Source organism: Pseudopipra pipra, chromosome 4, assembly GCF_036250125.1.
Source record: "Pseudopipra pipra isolate bDixPip1 chromosome 4, bDixPip1.hap1, whole genome shotgun sequence".
Lineage (NCBI taxonomy): Eukaryota > Metazoa > Chordata > Aves > Passeriformes > Pipridae > Pseudopipra > Pseudopipra pipra.
Genome location: NC_087552.1, coordinates 31,361,225 through 31,384,250, shown reverse-complemented (window position 1 = coordinate 31,384,250; position 23,026 = coordinate 31,361,225). Strand labels below are relative to the sequence as shown.

The 23,026-nt window shown below is 41.9% G+C and overlaps 1 protein-coding gene across 1 annotated transcript; it reads left to right on the top strand.

Moving 5' to 3' along the window:
• Window positions 1-1,560: 1,560 nt before the first annotated feature.
• TMEM154 (transmembrane protein 154) lies at window positions 1,561-22,689 on the top strand. Its single transcript, XM_064652249.1, has 6 exons — window positions 1,561-1,775; window positions 9,830-10,138; window positions 11,874-11,901; window positions 13,068-13,153; window positions 14,607-14,667; window positions 18,453-22,689. Exons 1-6 carry the CDS (start codon window positions 1,646-1,648, stop codon window positions 18,466-18,468), a joined length of 630 nt encoding a protein of 209 aa, XP_064508319.1. The 5' UTR covers window positions 1,561-1,645; the 3' UTR covers window positions 18,469-22,689.
• Window positions 22,690-23,026: the final 337 nt, after the last annotated feature.

The window sequence follows — 23,026 nt, the reverse complement described above, 5'->3', positions numbered from 1 at the left end:
GTCAGTCAGTGTCTTCAAAACTAAGAGCTCCTCTTTATCTTCTTGTAGCTGCAATATTGTAACTTTGCTGTTTTCCCACACTGTTTTATGAAGTGCATAAACGTACATTGCCAATATTAAGCAACTAGTTAGTTAACAAACTCATTCAAGTGTTTTAAATCTGTCAACAAACTGGTCATTAAATGAATCACTGACCAATTTCTCAGCTACTCAAGCTAAGAAAACTATAACTGATGACCTATGAAAGCATCAGTGTGTTAAAAAAAATTATTAGCTGGAGAAACAGAGCAGCAATTGGTCACTTCCCACCAATCTGAACAGAAAGATTCACCAATGCCAACTTCAACAAATTCACCAGAAATCAGATTTAGACACAGAGTGATGTCTAGGGGAAGTACCATGAAGCTCCTGCACAGGAACCATTCATGCCTTCTTCCTTAGTTTATTACCGGGAAATTTTATGCAAGTATTTAAAATGGCTCATACCTGTGATGCAGTAAAATCTGGAGCTCAGACTCTACTGGACTCAGAAGGATGAGTTTTAGACCTAGAACTTATTTGTACAGTGGAGCAAACCAAACCTATGGTCCAACCACCCTCCCTGCTTGAAATCAAGTATGGTTTAGATCCGAGTCCAGTTCCTGGCCCTGGATAGGCCCACCCCATATAGCAAGAAGGTTGAAAATGTTGGGTTTAGTGTTGAGCTCGTCCATTGCTCCTACCTAGTGACAGGCAATACGTGGAAGCCCCTGGTCAGCCCTCATGTGTTTCTGAGTGTGTGGACAGTGGTGGGGTTGTGGAGACAGAGGACAGGGCATTGTTGGGGGGCATCAGGTGTGCCCCATGGTCTGCACACCCAGAGACTGCCAGGGGGAGTGAAAATCAAGATGACTAAGGAAGGGAGGCAGGATTACCTGCCTCTCGCCACTCCATCAACTGTGACTGTGGACCCCCACGCCAGGCAGTGCACCCTTGTGGGGCCTGAGACCTTCTGTCTCCTGTCATCTATAGCAATTGTCACACCAGTGTCTAAGCACTTTCCAGCCAAGCCACCTGCTCCTAACAAAAAAAATGATATGGTTTTCTGCTTTGTCCTGTTCCTTGGTACAAATTAGTCCAGAATACCGGTTACAGGCTGCTGAGAGAGCTAGCAATTCATCTCATTTGCTAGAGACAACCCACTTGGGGTTGCTTTTTAGGGTCATAAATGCACTCAGTGTCCTACCATGCCTGAAAAGCAAGGCAAGAGAGGAGGCACTTTTGAAATTTGCTTGCTCAACCACCTTGAAAAGTGACATAAAACCTTCCCACTAACTCACAACAATGAAATTTTGTGTCTGGTTTGTATTTGTGTGATGTCTGTCCCTGTGGTGCTGTGTGTAGATGAAGATAGAAGGTAGTAAACTCGGGTGTGAAAGGAGTGGAGGAGAGCAGGAGCTCTCTCATCTACAGAATAAAGGTGCTTCAGCCAAGTTCGTGCTTGAAGTGCAACTTCTGTTTTTTTTTTTCTTCTTTTTCTTTTGCAATCATTGCTTGCTTGACAGGCCCAGACGGAATTACATCACTTCCTAAAACCCATCAAAGAGAGTCCATCTCCTGAAGAAATGCAGCTCAGATGCACCTCGGCAGGAAGCAGGAAATGTAGATGTTTGGGTGCAGCAGGGAGGCTGACGGAGCGCCCCTCAGGTGGGAGCACTGCCAGGGCAGCATGCGAAACCCCAGCTTTATCACTCTGCTCTCTGCCCTGTCGCTGGCTGGAGGATCTTTTGGAAATGGTGAGTAAAAAAGTGCCTTTTGCCTGCCGAGGTGGGACCACGTTTTATGCCTGCAGCGATGGGACCGAGTTGGAGGGCAACACCCTCCAAGCTAAGCACCGGGAGAAGATCTGTGGGGACTTGCTCTCTGCTGCTTTTTGCTTTGTTTACCCTCTCTGCTTAAAGCTGCCTCTCTTCTTTGAAGGTTTGATTTTTTCTTGTTAGACCTAACCCCAAACAGCAGCAACCTAATCCTACAATTCCTACGTTTCCTAAATTGCAGTTGTGTAGGGAATTGGAGTTTCCATGTTGAGCCAGTAGGCATTTCACTTCTAATTTTAGTTATTTGTTGAAATTTTTAAATCCCACACCCAATACTACCAGCATTTAACAGTAAAGTTAAAGACAGAACTGCTTCCATTCAAAAGCTGACTGCCAATTTCCGCAGTCCCAGTGCACTGAAACTGGTTTAACAAAAGAACAGCCGGTTCCGGAGACAAATATTTTGAATTCTCAGCTGCAGAACAAAGTGTCCGGCAGCATGGATTTAGGTCCTGACCTTCTGAAGGGAAGGACCACGAGTGAAAAAGCTACTTGTGGCAAAATGCTGGGTGGTGCTGGGCTTGTAGAGGCTCTTGTTGGTTCCACTGGCATTTTGGCAGCCAGGGACTGCACATGACAGGCAGGTCTTTTAGTGAAACCTTGACAGGTGGTGCTTACAAGCCTTTCAGTATCAAAAAAATCCCTGTCAAAGTGCCTCAGTATGGACTAGAAGTGTTTGCTGCCTCTCAACCATCACTGGACTTCTTCTCTTAAGGTTTTAAAATGCATTTCTGTAATAGGGGGTTCGGTGTGGCTACTTTTCCCCTGAAAACCAGTACTATAAGCAGGGTGTAAAGCTGGGCTGCAGATTCCCCGTGTGCTGCTGAGCTGCTTGCGCTTAGGAGTCTTGCTCAGCTGTAAGAGTGAGCTAAGTGAGGTATAAAATGGTTTGGTCTTCATTGTGTTACTACAGCTCTGCTGCACTGCAGACACATCAGGAAAATATGCTGCAAGCACTGAACATATATAGCTCAGAACCAAAGCGGTCAGAGGAACAAAAATCCTGCCATGGGCAGAGCAAAACGGAGGTCTCAGGGAAAAGGAGGAGCACAATGCAGGAGACACAGTGTGATCAGGCTCCTGCTTCCTTAGCTCATGAGCAGGGTACTGATCAATACTATTTCATCACCACCTCCCCAGGGTGGAGGGATACCTTAGTCCCCAGTCCCCTCAGCCTCCCTGTCCTTCTTTGCCACGGGCATTAAAGACTGCTTCAAGCACCAGGCAGATGTCAGGTGCCCCAGCCCACACCCTGCCTGCCTTCAGAGGCTTCCTATCAGTACTTCCCCCTTTAAATTCTGGTTATTTTTGGAATGGTTTCTCTTCAGGAGTGAGTCAGTCCTGTCAGAACCCTCCCCAGGCCCCATCAGCCCTGACTTTCTGGAGCCAGCCTGCAGCAGCTGGGGAAGGGGAGGAGAACACCCACCTTTGCTCCCCATACAAAGGCATCTTTTGCTTATGCAACCAGCCCCAAAATGTACTGGGGGAGTACTCTGACTGCAAGGGTGGGAGGTGGGAGGGGGAAGTTGTGAACTTGGGCCTTCGGGGGAAATTGAACCGGTGGGGGAAAAGTTTTTGTAGGGCTTAGGTACCCTAGAGGCACTGGTGGGTCAAGAGCCCCTCCACTGAGGGCAGCCTCCCAGGGAGATCCTTTGCTTTCAATCCTCCTTGTTCACAGATCAACAGGGCAGGAATTGTAAGGGAACTTTACGATTTACCAGACACAGTCCTCACCTTTAAAGTGGTCTGCTGTCTAAATACCATTTACAAAATAGGCAAACAGAGTATGATTAAATCTTGCAGCATAGACAGATTAAAGCCTTTATAAATCCTATTCCCATACCATGCCAGAGCCTTGTTAGCCTTGCCACTTGGATTATGCTTTATGGATGGTTTTCTCCTGTCTATGCTACAATTACTCTAATCCCGTAGCTCTAAGCGCATTCCTGAGGTCTCAGCTCTGGGTGCTGGCCTTCTCATGACTCCATACTGAAGGAACATCAGGATTTGCACCACTTCTCTTTCCCTGGCTTTAATGCAGCCAGACAGCCCTACAGGTGACAGTGGCTCTCTCTACTGTAGGTGATGGTGCTCACTGGCTCAGCCTTGCAACAGCCCTAAACACCTACCTAGCTATGTGTGCTGACCCTAGTAACAAGCATTTAGACTCTCACTATAGCTTACAGGAACAGGCTCTGACCCTACAGTCATTTCTCAGGGTATGCCATCTCCCACTGTGTTCAGTGAAACACATGGGACATTGCAGCATACGCAGCCTGACATGGGGAGCAAGAAAATGTGTGAGAGAGAGGAATAGTAAAACCCATAAGATCACCAAGTTGAAGATTGTGTCTATTGTGCTATTGTTTTGAGCTGTCATTCAAAGAAACATTGCTATCAAAGGTCCAGATATTCAGCAGCTTGTACCATGAGCACAGGCAGCAACTCTCGCCTTGGCAGAGAAGTGCCTTTCAGGTTAAGTCCCTAAAAAGCCAAGATCTCTCAGACAGGGATAGTTTTGACCTATTTCCTCCTAGAGTAATGAACTCAAGAATAGGTTTGAACCCATTAGAGTCACCTGTTGAAATTTTCTGTAAAAGCAAAAATGTAAGTAATAAGGATTTGGTACATACTGTCTTCCCAAAGTGCAGTCCTCTAAAAAGCAGATGAAAAATCCTTTCTACCGAACACATCACTTCTTCCTACATATTTACTCCCATTCCTCCCTTTTATCCACATACACAAACATTCACTGTGTTTTATTCAAGTGCTTCAGGGGCATTTCAGAAAATCTCTCATTTACATCAGCAAGACTTTATACTAAATTTCAGTCAGTAGCACCAGTCTCTTTTCCATCACAAGATTTTATGATAGCTGGAAAGCCTCCGGAGCTTTTGAATCTTTAATTTCAGAGTCCTCCTGAGAGCAAGGAGCACTAAAAGATTTACATCACAGTGAGGTTGCATGGGTATCACAGATGCAGCACTAGAAGGCCACGAGACTAAGTAGAAGCAACTAAATGCATACATTGGTCTGGAAAACCTTTAGTACTGGGGATGAGAAATGACACTAAGACGCGTGCCTGAATTTGCAATATCAGCAGTTAGTGCAGCACTTCAGCTGGATGAAAATACAGTGAGGAAAAGCAGTTTCCATCATCTATAAATGAGCTTAAACAGTTGTTTCCTCTTTCAGGTTATACCTAGATAACGCTTTCTAAGCACCTCGTTTTAATAGGATCTTGTCTACAGATTAGCCATCCTGAAATGCCTGTGCTCCCTCATCAGAACAGCATACGCACCCAACAGCTCGCCTGCAGGCTTTTAAGGATTCCTCTTCCAGCCAGACTGACAGGCAAGACCTGACTCAACAGGCATCTGGGCAAGCCCTGGCCGTGGCAAGGAACAGCCCTTCTTACAGCAATCTGAAATGTGGGAGAGGAACAGTGCAGGGATGAGCCAAGCAATATGGGAGAGGATCACACAGATCATGTGGAGTGGTATGACTATACCAACAGAAGGAATGTGTGTGTAGAGCAGAGTGATATAGGATGTGGTAACTTCATACCAGCTTTATAGCCTTTTCTTGTTCTGTCATCTTCTCGTGGGTATTCCTTTCACTGCATTTTTATAGCTTATGGGACAAAAATTTTCCTTTCAAACTAGTAAGCCTGGCTATCCCAGTGACACAGCTCTTGCTTTCTTTCTACCCCATTCCTTTTTCTTCTGTAAGTAGATACTGTAGTGTAATTTGAAAAATTCCCTTTAGAGACCCCAGTCCTTGAGTCTGATGGTAAGGCGGCAGGTTCGGTTTTACAACAGAACCAAATGTGCTGACTGATGGCTATTTTCCTTTGCTATTTTCCTTTGCCTTGCATCCAACTGAATTCAGAAACCTGTTTTCCTGCTTACTTAATCAGGAAGCTCATATCATCTCCTCTGAGTGCTGCAGCACAAACCTCAGAGGAAGAAATGCTGCAACAACAGAAGTGTTGTTTGTTTGACTGAGATGTGTTATTTTGGACTCCAATCTGTAAAACCACTTGGTACATTCAACTCCCTCTGTCTCCCATAAAAAGCAGGTTTGAGAGCACCTCCAAAACTCAAGCAAAGACCATCAATGATCCGAGCATATTTTTGAAGTAGAGAATACTGAATAACACCTTATACCATGGTATCTATATATAGGGACATAGCTTTTTCAAAATTTTTAAGAACTGTTAATTGAACCTTTTCTGAGATGCTGCTAGTGCTTTCTCAGACATTTTGGTCCCTTGAGGACTAGATCCTCTAACACCTTGATGGTGGAAACCTGAGGACTTCTTAACTTCCGGCTCCAGCTTCTTAGCTTCCAGTCCCAGCTGTGCCCACCTCCCCATCAGGGTGGGATGCAGCTGCGTGCCAGCCCCTCTTCCTTGAAAGCATGGAAAGTAACAATATGGGCTGGTCTGAAGCTGTGGTGTGTTCCCATCCACTTCCCTCAACATGAGAAGAAGTCACCAGCATTTATGCCCCAGGCAGTTCAGACAAAAGTGAAGCTGACGCAGTTGTTGTATGAGCACATGCTCCTTGGACAAGCTGTGCAGAGGGATGAGTATGGATGTTGGACTGCAGCCAACAGCATGAGGCTTAGCTCAGCAAGAGAAAGGGCATGGGCTTTGCAAAGTCAAGAAGATACGTACATGATCATATGTGACTTGCTGCTCGTTGCACTCCTTTGGCCTTGGTTTTCCATCCTGTTATGTTATGTTATGGTCAGATTCCCATTTGCAGGGAGGCAATAGATATCTGCAAGATGAAACCCCAGCAGAGCTAACAAGACAGTTCATGGTATGAATTACCACTGCACGTCTGGCACAGAGAAAACATTTGAATAGCATCTCACAAAATCACCAGCTTTCAGATGCGATTCTGCCCTGCTCCAAACCTTGCAACACCCAGCTTTCATTCACCCTACAAAACAGCCACTGGGGTCAGCTGCAACACAGCCCACTTGCTATTTTGAGCACTTCAAACTGAAACACTGTGAAAAACAGCAGCTCTCTTGAGGCCAGCCACGTGGGTCTCATGGGGCCTGGGCAGTTGGCTACGGCAAGCTGTGCAGCTGCATGGGAGGCCTCAGCCTGTCTCTGCCTGCCAAACTGGAGGTACAAATACTTCCATGGTGCAAGCCACCAGGCCAACCCTGGTGCAGGTTGTGCTCTCCTACTGTGTAAAAAGTGCGATGTATGGGTGGCCTGAGAGTGAGAGCAACTGCCATGTGACAGGTAGGGCATCCCTCTGGTCTGAGCTCTGGTCCTCAGAGGTGACAGGGGAGAGAGATATGTTGAGGCAGCAGGTAAAACAGGAAATAAGAGCAATATCCTTGCAAGAACATTCTGCAATTGGGTGCCCTTCTGCTGCAAGATGTATTTAATTCACTCAGAGAAAAGATCTCTGTAAGAGGAAATGGTGTTCCCAGAGAGATGCTGTTTTGTCCCTTTAATTATGCAAAGTGAACAAAAGTACATGGCAGCAAGGTCACTCCCTCTGATTTGCCATTTTCTTTTCCTAGAGACTAGAAAAGGTAATTCTATTTCACACAGAGAAAAATGATTTTAAGTCTGCTTCATAGCTCAAAAACAGGAAAAATATCAAAGATACTGGAAAAGTCTCGGAAATCAAGCACAGCATACTCTGCAGTTGAAGCTTTAGCGCTTCAGTTAATGAGGTGTGACTGTTTGCTTTGCTTTAAAGCCACACCATGCTTTAGACATTTGAAAAATCCATTTTAACCCTAAGCGTAAACGAGAAACGAAGTATGTTCTCCACACCCTTTCACATTCATACTATTTTAAGCAACAGGCTTGTCCCTCTCAATATATCAAATGTGTCAGGCAATGGGTTTCAAGGACGATGGCTAAAGGAAGAAAATGAGCAAGGTCATTGAAGAGGTTCTGTGAGGCTGTAGTGGGCCATCAGCTCTGCCAGTGGCACGGTCTATCACACCACAGTCTGTGGCACAGATATCTCTAGTGCTACCTGTCTGCTCTGCACAGCAGCAATCCAAATGGAGTCGCTGCAGGCGCTAGGAACTATAAACTTGGGAAAGAAAAGACAAATGGCCAAAATAATAAGGGAGAGAAGCTCTCCTTCCTGTTCTCTGCGATAGGATTAAGGACTGCTAGCAGATCACGGAAAGGGGTGGAGGAGCACACGCATAAGGGGTCATTACCTGCAAGGGAGGCAGAGATAGTGTTTTGCTCTTGATTGAAATAATAAATATAGAAGAAAGCAATAGAGAGACTATAGATAAAAAGTGCTTTGCGACTAAAGAGCTATCATTTTCATTGTCCTATTGTGGTGCAGTAGTCTGGTGACCTTCACAGTACTAAACACTATATACAAGTATTATGTATTGTTTATTAAGTATTCAAATTCTTTCCTAGTTTTTAGGAAAGAATAAAACAATCAGGTGCCTGTGTGATATGCACAGCATAAAAATCTAGATAGAACACTGCTGTCACACTCAAATAATTTTATTCATGTGAAACTGAAATACAGTCTCATTAAATACTCATCTCTTCGAGACAAATCTGATGGGAGAGAGGAGATGCTGCAGAGAGGATTAAGCAAGAGATAGCGCTCTAATCCCAGTTTTCCTTTCTCACTTGGCGTCCCTTGGAAGGACAGCATCCCTGTCCTTCTGATTTCTCATTTGTAAAATGGAGATGATAACTGCTCATCTCTCAGGGCCATTATGAAGATTAATGTGTTTACAAAAGCATTTAAAATGCTAAGTACTTTTGGTTCCGGTCCTGTGAGATTGGAAATGCCAGCACTGAGGTGCTGAAAACCTTAAGCTCTTGCTAACTCTAGTGGAAACTATGGCTGCCCAGCACTTTACAAGAATGAGGAGAAACATGTCATTGCGAAAGTCATGAAATCCCATCCTGCTTTATTGCATAAAATGAGACTTGCACTGTGCCAGCATTGTATGTGAAAGGGCAAACAACACAAAAACCCCATCATGCTAAGAAAATTATTGAAGGCTTTGCATTAGGAAGCATGCTATCGTAATATATCTAAGGACTGATTCCTGCCCATAATTTGCTATACTTGTTTTAAGCTTTACACTCTGTGACAGTCAATACAGATTCTTAATTAGCCTCAAAAAAACACTTGTTTCACTATTACCAATATAGCAAATTTTAGCCACTTGCAAAATGCATGATAAATTAAACCAAAACCAAAACTGAGGTTCAAAACCCCCAGGCTTAGCATTTATGAGGAATAATCAGCATTAATGCTTTACCATATGCTCCTTCAGCCAGCCTGTAGGATCAGACAGAGGAACAGTTAATTGCATCTGTACCCAGTAACGTGTCCCTGTGTTACTACCACCTCTTCTAGCCCAGGCATAAGTGGAAGTCAGCAGCTTCTGCATCCTTCAGACTTCCTTTCACCAATTCTGTTTTTCACAGTGAGACAAACTTAAGAAATTTGAGAAAAGCACAGAAACAGGGAGATGCATGAACCAAAGGAATTAGTGAACCAGGGATAATGGTCTCCCTGAAGGGAGTACTTAACTCCTTTGGTAAGGGGAGGGATGTATGTGCCAAGACTGAGGAGCAAAACAGGCTAGTGTGGTTTACTGAGAAGCAAAATAATTTTATGTGTGAGCAAGGCCGGATGTCAACCTGCAGAAAAAGAAGTCTGTTTTTGCAAGGCAGCTTTGTACAGACAGACCACGCATGCTGACTTGTCCCAGTAAAAGCCAGCTGAAGAACATGGTCACAACTGGTAAGATTTTGTGATAAATTTGTAATCTAATTTTACATCTGATGCCCAAGACTTCAAATCTGTGTGTATGGGGCATCTGCTAATTTTTTAAAGACATGAAATAGAAAGTAAATACTAAAGCTGTACACTGTGACTCACTGATAATACTAATGAAACCCAGAAAACATTAAGTTGTCCTCCTATATTTGACAGGCCCTGAAAATGATGGATCAGGAGATGGACCATCGACATTACCCACTGTTACAGTAACATCTCATCCTGCTATGGGTTCTTCGACCGTGAATGACCATGAGACAGTACTTGTGGCAAGCGCTACTGAAAGCAGCTTTGAAACAGAAAGTACTTCAAGTAGTGAGCCGAATGCTGTGAATGATGAGGACAGCCTAGAAGCAGCAGAACAGTCTATCTTGATATATATTGTCCCTGTCGTGCTGCTGGTCCTGCTGATTTTATTGATCACGTTTTTCGTAACACATCATAAAAGGAAAAAGTCTAAGCAAGGTAAATTTGTCTTCTTGTGCATCAAAAGAATATTTTTAGGATGTGCTCAACATTAACAAAATGTTATTTGGAGGCCCGTGATGCCACATTTAGGATGTTCTTCTCTGACTGTAGTTGCATGTTTGACAGATAGGAGAAGGATCCTCCTTGGCAGCAGTACCTGGGCACGCACCTCTACTTGGGCAGGAGCTAATTCTCCTTCTTCGTGCCTCCTGCTCATGCTGCACACCCATGGGAGCCGTGGCACTGAGCTCCAGCTCCTGGCAATGCTGAGAACACTTAGGGATGTAACTGTGTGGCTGCAAATGCTTATTCTCCCTTTATGCTCAATAACTTCATGCAAAGTGAAATTAATGCTTCTATTGCCTATACTGCCCACAAGGTAAAGTTGCTTGGAGCTTCAATAAAATAAGAACAATTGTTCCATTTTAAGGAACAATTTTAAGGGATCCCAATCCTACAGGATAGTGGCTGCTATGAAAAAAAGTCACAGTAAATGAGCTAGGAATCCCATGGTCAGAGTGCCCTGGGTGCTGTGGTAGGGTGAGCAGTGCTTCAGGAAGGTGCCTTCATCTCTTAGCAAAGAAAGTGGTAACTTGGAGTGTCAAGCAACAGAAAACAAACTGAAGTGTCATATTAAAACCACACATCTGGTGAGTGAAGTCCTGAAATGGTTGTATCTGTGTCTCTACAGAGCCAGAGTGCAGCTGTAAGCTCCTCAGCCTGCAGGCAGTTCAACACATTCAACACAGATTTTAAGTAAATTTTTCAGGGTGTTTTTAGGCTGCATTTGCCTTATCACTGCATCTCCCTCTAAAGAAATGAATTCACAACCAGGCATCTAGTTGCCTACCTGTTTCTAGATGATTTGAGGTGCAGGTACACTCTTCAGAGAGATAGGAAATGTGGCACCTTTCAGGAACACAATCCTGGGTTCTCTTGCCCTGTGTCTACTGCTTGGAGCTAGGAGCTTGGAGCATCCTCAAGGCTTGGGCAGATGGCTCTGTAGTTTTTGTGTGGCCCTGCAGTCAGGAAATGCAGGAGTACTGGAACAACTGGGAGGTATCAGCACCCATCGGCAAAAATGAATTAAAAATAAGCTAATTTAAGACAGGCTTTTCAGTCACTCGATTCCTGGAGGGAAAGTTATTTATCTCTTACACCATTTTCTCCCCCATCTTTACTTTGTCTTGGGATCATAAGTAGCTTTAGATCCCTTTTGACATCAGCTTCATTTGCCTGACTGAGATTTAATCTGCCATGCAAGTCCAACCCCCTCTTCTCTCCATGAGTGCCTCCCAGAGTCTCCAGACAGAGCTGGATTGCCTGTGTGTAATCTGTAGAAAAATGTCCCAATGCCTCCCGTAAACAGTATATTTGCAGAAGTGGTTCCTTTTCAGGATACCATTTCCCTCATGACATCTGTTTTGCTCAGGGAAGCGTGCATCTGCCCTGTCCCACCCACTGCAGCACTGACACTTGGCTTCCTCCCAGCATGGCTGAGCTAATAATGAGCTGCTAGTGTCTTCAAGATTAAAAATAATAGGCTCCTCTGAAAATTACAAACAGGATGAGATATTTTGTCTTTCATCTACAATTTACTTTTCATGCCTTATGAAAATGCAACCTGTTTTACCTGACACTATCCAAGGCTTGCTTGCCTTGTCTGGACCTTGTATATACAAAGAGGTATGTATCATGCAGAACTATGAACACCAACTTTCTTCTTTTCCAGATGAGCTGGGAAGTGAAAATGTGAAAAGGTAAATTTTATGAATATCTCTCTTTTTAATTTTTTTTTTAATTTTATTCTAACAGGATATTATGATTTTTGTTGCCTTCACCACCTGTTTTAATTTTACCATACACTAAACACCATTACTTTTTGCCATCAATTGCACCAGCTAACTATCTCTACAGGTGGTTAAAGTGTGACTTCAGTACCTGGCTGAAGGTGTAAGACTAGAGCAGGAGGAGATGCGGTGACTGAGGCGAGCACTGCTGCACAGGCACCCACAGCCTGCAGCCCCTGCTGCACCTGCTCTAGGCACCTCCTGCTCCATCAGCCACCAGACACACGAGGTACCCCAGGAGCAAAGGGGATCAGTTCCCAGACTCATCACAGGCTTTTACTGTTCAGAATAAGCTCTGTGTCTTTCTCCCCTGTTTTTCAAGTTTGTCTTCTCACTCAGAGGTGAGGCAGAAAGGCTTGCCTGGCTGTCATGGGAGCAATGCCTTAGATGCTGGAAAAACAAGCCAAAAGCTGTGAGGCTCTTTCAGGGTGATAATTTTTATTGTTACCTTTTATTGAGCTCCATTTTGCTAATCAATACTGAAAGTTCATAAATTGGATCTAGGAAGGAAAAAAGGGTTTTTTGCTAAAAAGTTTTTTTCTATCTTATGACTGCAGGAATGATAAGAAAAAGGAAGCTAAGTGGAGGCATTTAAATAAATGCAGTTACTCTACTCATGACCTTTCCTTTTGAAGTCACTGCAAATGTCAGTCACAGCTATGATGAAACATTAGGCCTTTTGATTTTATCACTGGAGCAATGAGACTTTTGCCACGTGTTCCAGCAGGGCAGAGACAAACTATCTTATTTTTTAGTTTTCTATTTACAGCAGGGACAGTTTTCAAGAAGCTGCAGTGATCTTGTGCTCTGGCACACATCAGGCTGCACTGAGTCCCTCTGCGTGTTATGTCTCAGCCCCCCCCACCTCTGCCCAGGACCAGCATCTCAGTGTTGCTCCCTTGCATCTGTTTGCAGCTGTTTGGTTCAAACCCATTGGGTGGGCATCTCCTCGGATGGCTTTCCACAGATAATACATGTGTCTGGAATTATGAAAGAGTCATACAAAATCGCTACATTGTAAGTTGTACAAATTAACATTTTGTGTAATGCTTTTCTTCCCCCTCTCTTCTTTCAAGTCCTATTTTTGAAGAAGACACGCCCTCTGTTATGGAGATAGAAATGGAAGAGCTTGATAAATGGATGAACAGCATGAACAAAAATGGTACACGGTAACCCCTCTACTCCATTCTCCCTCTCTTGCTAGCTGACGTAGATCCCACATGTAGAAAATCAATGTAAGGTGTTTTGTATGCATGTCACTGCTTTTCCTACAACATTTTAGTTCTGATCTTGGCTCCCTCCTACTAAAATAACTGCACAAATGTCAGGGGTAGAATTTTTCAGAGGAGTATTTTAGTTTGTGTGGGAGTTTATTTTTAACATGTGGTGGAATCTCATAAATGTTTTCAGTTTCCAGTAGACATTTCTATTTAACACATGTATAGCTGTGAGGGGTGTTTATATTTTTAAATACACATTTTTAATGCTAAATATTAATTTCTATGAAGCATCTAATCCTTTCAGTCTTCAGGATTTCTACAGTTTTGTGCTCCACATTGTGTTATTGTAGGAGAAATCCGCATTTGTTTGTAGCTCAGACCACCATTGACTTAAAGCTGCTGTCAGGAACTTATGAATACATCCTTCCCCTCTCCTGCAAGTCTATCAGCCCATGGAGCAATTAGAATCTTCAGTAACTACCAGCAGCAGCATCTTCAGCTCCCTTCTCAGTTCCCTCTAAGTTATCTTGCATTTTCCCCCTCATTTTCCTCCCGACTGTAATCTCCCAGTCAAAATCCTTAAGGGCCCTGCATTCTCCTTCAAGGCTCTCCTCAAAAAATGTGGGTCTTTGGTAAGGCGTGAATTAACCGAGGCCTGATTTTGAACCCCGAACAGCTTTTCACTGGCTAGGAAATGCTGAAACACTGATATTTTTTTCATTCCTGGTCCCTTGCCTTATATCCAAATGGCTCATTTGCCTGACCTACGAGGGATGCTTTGTTTTTCAGGACATGAAACTCTTTGGAGCATTTCTTTGCGTTAGCACAGCGCTCCACGTGATGGGGTTTTGACCTTTGAGGTCTGTAAGCTCCAGTGGAAAACATGTGCTAAGTGGCAATAGTGAAAGAGACACATTAAGTGTACTACACGGGACAATAGTGTTGTAAAATATTTTTTAAAATTTTGTGGAGAGAAGGGAACAAATATTTCACATACTTGTGTGTGTGTGTGCTAGTGTTTCCTAAACTCCAGCCCCAAATTCCCAGCTCTACTATAAAGCATAGGTGCAACTATAAGCAATGGAAGATTAAGAAACAACCCTACCCATGGCAGTTTGTAGGGAAGCAGTTGTCAAAAATAGTTAATTTGTATAGGTGTACATAAATAACTGAAATATATGTAATAAAGAAATTCTGGTAACACTTATCAAAAGGAAGGAGGATTTAAAATGTGTAACATTTATGCTATGGGGTCTGTGCAGATAAAACAGTGCAGAAATGTATCCACAGATCTACATTTTAGAGAGACTGCATGATAAAAATTGATGCTTTTTTGAAATACATGTAGAAGAATTGCCAAGAGTAACTATGGTCTTGTTTCTTATCCTTTTTCAGCTGACTGTGAATGTTTGCCTACCGTAAGAGAAGAAGAAAAAGAATCAATTGCCAACCCAAGGTACTTTAATTCATTATATTATTTGAAGAAATACAGTCAATGTCACTCTAAAATAATCAATTTTTTGTATGTAATTACAGAGTGATTCTTTGGTCTATATAAATTTTAAAGTTTTTATATATAGGGACTTTGACTTCAACTTAAACAAAAGGCTTGACACTCTTATTTCTAAAAAGGTCTCTGCCAGTAAATTGCAACCCTAAATAATCTTACAGTTGTAAACTGGTGCAAGACAGACAACACTTGCTGATCAGACTTTAATCACAGTTTCCCAAGGTGTTAATACAAGCATTCAGCATAGCTTCCTTGGCACTCTTCACCAGTGCAGGCACCCAGTTCCCCTCTGCCGTCTGGTGCCTATAGGTCCCTGAGAACTACTGCCAGATGTTTTGGCTGGAGCTGTGACTTGCCAGACAGGGACTTGTCTGACCCCAGAGAAACCTAAAGGACCTTCCCAGTGCCCTGGTGCAGCACTCCCCCCCAAGCTGGCACTAGCTCATAGTACAAGCAGAGATCCCAGAGGGATGCAAAACCACAATCCTGACAGCTTGTAAACTTAAAATCTTCCTGGCTGGTTTCCTCAGTATTTTGGCCAGAAATCCTAAACCCCTCTCAAACTCCCATTTTCCCTAATTAAAAATTCTGTTTCCAGCTGGAAACAAGAGGCTACACATTGCCCTTACCCGCACCCTTGTGTTGCAGCTGCGTTTTGGGTAGTGGGCAGAGCAGCTCCTCTGTGCCAGGTTATGATAACAAACAAGTAAACTATCCGGTGCAGTGGAAGCAGTGATGCTATCAGGCAAGGCCAGGAGCAGGGACAGGTGGCAGGAAGGGAACCTGGGTCTTCTGCTTCCCATGGCACCAGATAATTCAGATGAATATGTCTCTCTGGCAGAACTGCACCTCCCACTGTGGACTCTCATAATATCCTAGTCCTCTTTCCTGAGTTTTCTTGCTCAGGAATTAAATAGCAGGGATGTTAAATCACCACCGCTGAAGAGTTTGCAACTCAGTTGCTCCAAAGCTGCAGTTTCAGGGGACCTTTTGGATGGGGCTTGTCCAGTGCAGCCATTTGTATTTAAAAGGTTTCTGCCTACACCTATTGCAAGAGAAATCATCATTGTGCTGTGAGGTTTTTGCTTTAGTTTAGTTTTGTTTAAAAAAAGATTTAGATCCTAGGTTCCAAATGCAAACAAGCACATTAATTTTACCCTGAGCAGCTGGAAAAGATCCTGGATTTGCTAGCCATCTGTGTCTTCCCTTCCTGCCTCTAAATGGTAACTCAGAGGGGGAATATTGTTAAGGAGAGGCAGCTGCACAGTGGTTCTCTAAAAGCAGATTTGCTGAGCATTCCACTGACTATAGCAGGGAGTATAGGACAAAGCATGCTTCAGTCATATGCTAACACTAGCAAACGTCAGTCATACTCTAAAAGGCTTTTTAGGCACACCAACCTAAGCATTAAGTTTACTTTCCAAAACTTAAACAATTCATTTTCAGAAAAAAAGTCATCATGACATACCAGCTTGAACTGACATCTTAAATATCATCCTTGCTAAAGTGCTTTTGTACTGGATTTGCATTAACCCCATCAGAATGAGGTGTTTTTGCTCTTGGCTGTCAAAAGGCATCTTTAGGCTACACCTTACCTCAAGTTCTTCAACCTGTCAAACAGAGTTATTGCCACTTCAGAATAATATAGTGAGGCTTAAGCCTTGATGCAAAAAAGCAACCCTGTTCAGACAAATATGCTTCAGTCAGAGCAAAGGCACACATGTCATTTAAGTATATTTTCTTGTGACTGGTACCTTAGAATCAGACTATAGAGAAATTGTGGAAAGGCAAAAAAATGCAAATAAAACCAGGAAATTTATCTCTAAAACAGTCAGAGCTGCTCCGACAAAGGATGTTAGTTGAATACAAAGTGTGAGATTATTAGATTCAATTTCAGATTCTGAAAGACTGCTTTGTTTGGGCAAAATTCTTCTCAAATTATGGTAATTTCTCTTTTAGATTTTATTGACGATATTTCAGTATGGGAAACATCTCAAGGCCTCACTGAACAGAGATGGCTATGTTGTTTCTGTGCTTCATAAAGATGCTGGGGGGAAATTCATCAAGACCAAAATGTTTTGAACTATGAATGATTGTGATATAATTTTGAAACTATATGAGACTAACCATTTCAATAGTGACATTTTGATGTTTTCAGAATGAAAGTTGTTCCAAAACTATCTTTCAGAGTAAGTGACTTTTTAATATAAAAGTTTTTAAAAGTTTAAAGAACAGAACCCCATGGTGGTAAAATATTTCTAAGTTGAGTGTTTCCCTTAAGTCTGATCTAATTCTGCAAATTTCGTTACACATGAAATTTCAAAATATGCTTTATTTCAATGAGAAAAGGTATCTGAAGTGGTGGGATTTCTGGGTAAACAATGAAAAAAACCTGATTTCTGTTTATTCCTGCAATTGAACCCTATCAGACCAATATCTGCTGGTTTTCCTGATCAAACGCTTAGATGAATAAATAATGTTAGAAAGAGAACTACATACAGATAAATAGATGTTTTCTGCAGCTATTTTGAGCAAGGAAAGTAAAAGACTATGAAGTAAAATGAAACAAAGCTATTATTATAACAAAATTTGTACTCAGGAGCATCAAGGCTGCACATTTGTGCACAGGAGGCAATATATGACAGTCCAGGCTCCTTGGTAGGTGGAGGTCACCTACTTTGCATGTAAGCTAAGTTACAAATATATGTATACGTTTTCAAAAATTATATACATTTTTCAAAATATATATTTGAAATAATATGTCTCGGCTTTGAAACCTAGTGCTAAAATCCTGATTGTGCCTGAGCACAGAAACATCCCCAGCCTCCTTGGGCCCAGGGCTCCCATCCTGTCCATGCAGGAGGGAGCAGGCAGTGGAAGCAGGGCCAGCAGGCAAGGGCTGATTCTCCTGTGGTGCACAAGAGGGTACAAAAGCAATCTCTACTCCAGGGACCTTTACTTCCCCCAGCAAAATCAGCACAGCCTGTCCCCATCACAGCATGGGTTGCTGTAGGATGTGGAGTACAAGCAATCCCCTTACGCTTTATCACACCTCCTGAGAGATTTGGTTTGCCTTGGGTGCTGCTGGGCACCCTCCTAGTCTTTCTGTCTGAAAAGGGTGAGTCTTTCTTATGGAGAGATGTTCTGGGTGGGTAATAAGTTAGTACAGAAGGAAGTACTGCCTTCCCAGGATGTGCCTCAGTTTGACAAGGGACTTAAAAAAACGTAAAATATTATGAGTGGCTTTTTAACTTCAAAAGTGGTTTAAAACCCTGCTGTTAATGCTGACTGAAATCCAGTCAGCCGATAAAAGATGTCTCATTTTTCATGTTGGCATGAACATAATTAAGAACATTATTAAGAAAGAGCTAGGGAACAAACTAGCTGGGCAGAAACCAGTGGGACAAAGAGAAAATGCACCTGTTACGAGGTCAGATGTAATACAAAAATTCTATTTATAGAAAGTTATCCTCACCTGTGGAAAGAGGCTTCGGAGCAGGAGACAGGCTGTGCTGGGCAGCCACTAACCATCAGAGAAATCAGAGCAGCCCATGCTGCCAGCATCCAACACTGCAGATGGAGTCTGTTCATCTGTTGCATGACTGACAGATTTATTTTCTGGTAACACCTTCATGTGGACTCCAGAGATACTTTTTCATATTATTTCCTGCTGAGACAACTAACCCAACAGCATGACACCGGTGTGTTTTTTCTCTCCTGTGTGTTCACAGTGATGGTGAATCATGAAGTCAGAGCAGCAAAGAACTGGATAAAGGGAAGCAGCACACAAGCTAACCATCACCCAGATATTGGAAGAACTGGATTTAAATATAATTCACCTCAAAAGGCCAGACAAGCAAATGCTTTGGTTGTATCCTGCTATATATGGTCTTCAGAAAGGAAACATCACCAAGGGGAAGGAAAAAAAAGAAAAGAAAAAAAGAAAAGCACAGTAGCAAGATTAGAGAGTGATTTAAATTCTTTCTGCAATTACATTCCTCACAAATCAAGAGAAACCTCTTCCTCCCCCCCCCCAAGTTCTCAAAATAGTTCATGATTCTATCTCATTCTGCAGTTTTGTATTGTGCAGCACTTAAAACCACTTCTGTTCAAAGTTCGGTGGGTTTCTTTGTTTTGTTTTTCGAGGGTGTTTGTTTCCATGTCCATAATTCTGGACAGCCCTGGCTTTGTGGATGTGAAGCTCATGCCTATGCAATGTTTATTTTTCAATTTGCTTTTTCTGAATGGTGCACTGATTTGCACAGAGCATCTGCTGGGGAGGTACCAGGCTAGGACTGACAGACCACCTCTGAGGACAGAGAGAGAGCAGCTGAGAAGCCTCTCAAAGGAAAAGCCAGAAGTGACTGCAGCCCAGCAAGGGCATGGACTCTGTCTGTAGTGTGTTTTTTGGTTTTCAAATTAAAGGCTTCGGAGAAGTGAAAACTATTATTTTGAGATTGCCTTTCAGTTCATTATCTCCATAGATGAGCGCCCTGGGCTAGCTCTCTCCATGTAAGTCTCCTCCCTGCCGAGGGCTGTTCTCTAACCACCTACTTCAGGAATATTCAACTTGAAAACATTTTTTTTTTTTAAATAAGCGAGCTTGAAAAATTGAACAGGTCAGTATTCACACCAAACATAGGTTTAGATGGGTATGTGTTATGTGTGACTACTCCGTCAAGGTTTTCAGATGCTTTTCTGCTGCTTCTGTTGTTGAATATTGAGCTTGCAATATTTGAAAGACATGGACTTATAAGTGTGCCTGGTCACCTTTAATTACACTGAAAAAAAAATGAGACTCTTGGGATACCTCAGGGTGGGAATATAAACATTACAACTGTGTCCATTGATTTTCTATAGCAAGTCTCTTAGGGAGGTAGTTTAAATATGTAACACACGTAAAAGCAGATCCATGTCCGTGCAAAGCTTCCTTTGTCTTATTTAAAAAAGCAAATTCACATCCTACCATATCTTATATCCTACCCTATCATATCCTACCTATCCTCATCTTCTATTTAAATATAGAGTGCCTTCCCACTCAATACATCTTTAATATGATCAGTTTTAGTTTGCCTGCAAATAACTCACTAATAAGTTATCATGCATATCTTGGTTAAAGAGAGAAAACAAATGCCCCAAGCCTCTGGGATGGCTTCTAAGTGTCACTAACAGCTGACAAATACAGAGGATGGTTCACCTTTGTGAATAATAAAGGATGTGTCACAATATAGAAGGAAAGAATGTTTACAGCTAACAACATTCATTCATTATTGAATATGACTTGATCAGTAATTTCCTCAAAGAATAAAAGACTTCATCATTGTCCAAAACTATTTATTACAAATATTGGATTTAATTGATGAGTAATGGTAAATAGATTTTCCCTGCTTGGATGGTTTTTAACTTTGAAAAAAGTGTTCTAAGCTCAGTCAACTTTTTTCTTTTACAAACATTTCCACTATTTCCTGAGAGCAAACCCATTCTGTAGAATATTGGTTTAAAATAATGCAGGGGGGAAAAAAGTGGTAGATTGAAATTCAGAAAATTTTAAAAAACAGTAGTAGATATTTTTCAGTAGCAGCTTTGTTAGCAACTTCTTTCCAACAGAAAAATATGTTATGCTCAGCCTTCCTACAGTCTGCAAAGCAGTAACCTGAGGATGCCCAAAACAGAGAACATTTCTTTAATGGTACAAGATAAAAAGATGTATTTTGGGACCATTACCAGCTGCGTGGTTGGAGGGCAGTCAGTTGGAGGGCAGTCAGCAGTTCCCCAGTGTCCACCTGTGACTCTCACCCTACCTTGCTCCAGCCCACACAGCCCCATGTCCAACATTCACCACCTTCTCCCTGAAGAGAGCTGATGCACAGCTGGGACAAAAAGGAGTCTTTGCTTTTGTATTTTATTTTTTTTGCTTTTGAAAATTAACCAATGCCCAAAGGTGACATTGTTTGGTATAACTCAGTTCTGACACGATGATGATCCATCATCCTGTCCTAGCCACACATCAATGACAGCACAGTGCACTACCTCACTCTGCTGTGGCATTTGATAAGAGCCTGCGTTGTGCATGTTGATGGTTTGGGATTAATGTTAATTCTAGGTGGTCCTTCTGCCAGATAAAATGCTGCACAGTTCCAAGTCAGTTTCTCAGAGATTTAGTTTCACTTATATATTTTATTTTTTAAATTTACCTTGAGTGAATTATATTCTGTAAACTCATGCCAATAAGCATTAATTCTTATTCTGGTGTTCATGATTAATCAATCTCTATATCAAACTTTAAAATAAATTTTGCCCAGAACTTATGTCTCAGTTAGAGCTTTATGATTATCCAGGGTATGTCATTTACCCTCTCTAAAATCTGACATGCTAGGGAATTTATTTTCTTCTTCAGGTACTTTCTAGGCATTTAAAAATACAAAACAGTGCTTTGGGCAGTTCCTTGGCCAAGTAGTTTGCATTTCAGTATAGTTATGGATAATGTTAACAGATTGCCTCCATACCAGACAAATATGATTTTTAGCATTTCTATTTTCCCTAAATGTTTTTACATCGTTGTTCTTCTTCCCCAGCCTTTAACTATGGAGGGGGTCATTCATTCATCTGATACCTCAGCCTGGCTCTGCACTGCCCTGTTTCACCCCACTGGTCTCTTTCTTTGATCGTGGTTTTCACATTGGCTTCTGCATTTGCCACGGCCATTGCCCAGCACCCACTTGCTCCGGTTACTTTCTGCGGACAATGGGTTCATGGGCTCAGCTTCAGCCTGGGTGCTACCTTGGCCCCTCTCTTCCCTGACCCCATTTGGTATTTCTCTCTTGCCTGTGAGCCCCTTGCACTCCTGTTTGTTTCACACTTGTCATCAGTTCCTGGTCATCTCCTTTTGCACTGTTTTGTCCCAGTATTTTAATCTTGTAGGTGAACTGAATTGCAGGGGATTTAGATAACTTCTCTCCTACATGAGTAAACCAAAACATTCTAATATTCCAGTTCATGAATATTGACTTGACATCTTTGGTTGAGGCACCCTAATTTTCCCTAAATGATGCACATAGTCAGGTCCTCTAACCCACAAAACAAAAAGGACAACCGGACAGCAGATAAGATATCAGCAGGTTTCAAAAATTATTTTATTATCACTAAATTTATTTAGGCCTCCGCTGTAATGTCCTCATCGTCAGCCTGATCTGAGCCAACCCATCCTCTTGCAACATCTACTGGCAACTTATAACTCAAATTATCATCCCTCAGTATAAATTAGGAAAACGCGTGCAAACAGAAAATCTCTTCCACTGTATATTGTTCTACAATGTTTAGCAAATGTGATGATCCCTAAGGAACTGTTACCTCTTCTTCCATTTTCCTCAATTATTTCAGTACTTATCCAGCACTTCAAGGCAATTTGACATCTAATTTACAGTGTGAGGCCTTTTTGTTCTGCAGAAGGCAGAAAAGCTACAGATCCGAAGGAGGATTTTTTTGAGAAATACATGGATAATAAGAAGGATAATTAGGCAACATCTCTCCTACATATGTTAAAAATCGTTATCTTATCAAAATAGAAATAACTCCTCCATAATATTACAAACATAAGGTTACTGGCATTGCCAGCAGTTAATTAATTCCATAAGAGTCCTGGACTTGTAAAGAACATAACCCTAACAGTAACCTCAGCAAAAAGGAACATTCTTTTTAGTTTCTATGTTATTCTAAGTTATAGATTCATAGATAACTCTTGCTCTGAGATTAAAAAAATATTTTTTTGTAATGCTAAACCCATTGGAAGGCTATAAAATCAACTTTGGTTAACTTTCTGATATGAAATTACTGTATATTCAACTATTTTATCAAATAGCTGTTCCAAATTATTTTGTAATGTAAATATTTGAAAGTCACAATATTAGTTAATTGTATATAAGAGTTTGAGATTTTAAAGAACTTGTTCTAATAAAGGTTTATAGAGTTTTTAGTGTTCTCTTTTAGGTTCTCTTTTTCCCATAACCCTGCTAATTCACTCAAGTCAATGGGTGCTAATTACTTGTTATTGATGTCAAGATTACTCGGGCCTTAGAAGACCTACACAGCTGTATGTGGTACATAGATATCTTACTGTCATCAGTTCTCCAAAATTCAGGCAAAAAAAAGCCTAAAGGCTAGTGCACTAGTCTTTTCAAATTACAGAAGTGCTTTGAAATTCATTTTACCTAAATGTAAAAAAAAAAAAAAAAAAAAAATGCACCAGGAAGGCAGCATTATCTCAATTTTTATTTTCTTCACAAGTTGAAGAGATTTATACATTTGT

Coding starts and splice junctions, on each gene's coding strand:
- TMEM154 (XM_064652249.1), top strand. CDS start 1,646: ATGTTTGGGTGCAGCAGGGAGGCTGACGGAGCGCCCCTCAGGTGGGAG. Junction 1,776..9,829: donor TGGAGGATCTTTTGGAAATG/GTGAGTAAAAAA, acceptor TATATTTGACAG/GCCCTGAAAATGATGGATCA. Junction 10,139..11,873: donor AAGGAAAAAGTCTAAGCAAG/GTAAATTTGTCT, acceptor CTTCTTTTCCAG/ATGAGCTGGGAAGTGAAAAT.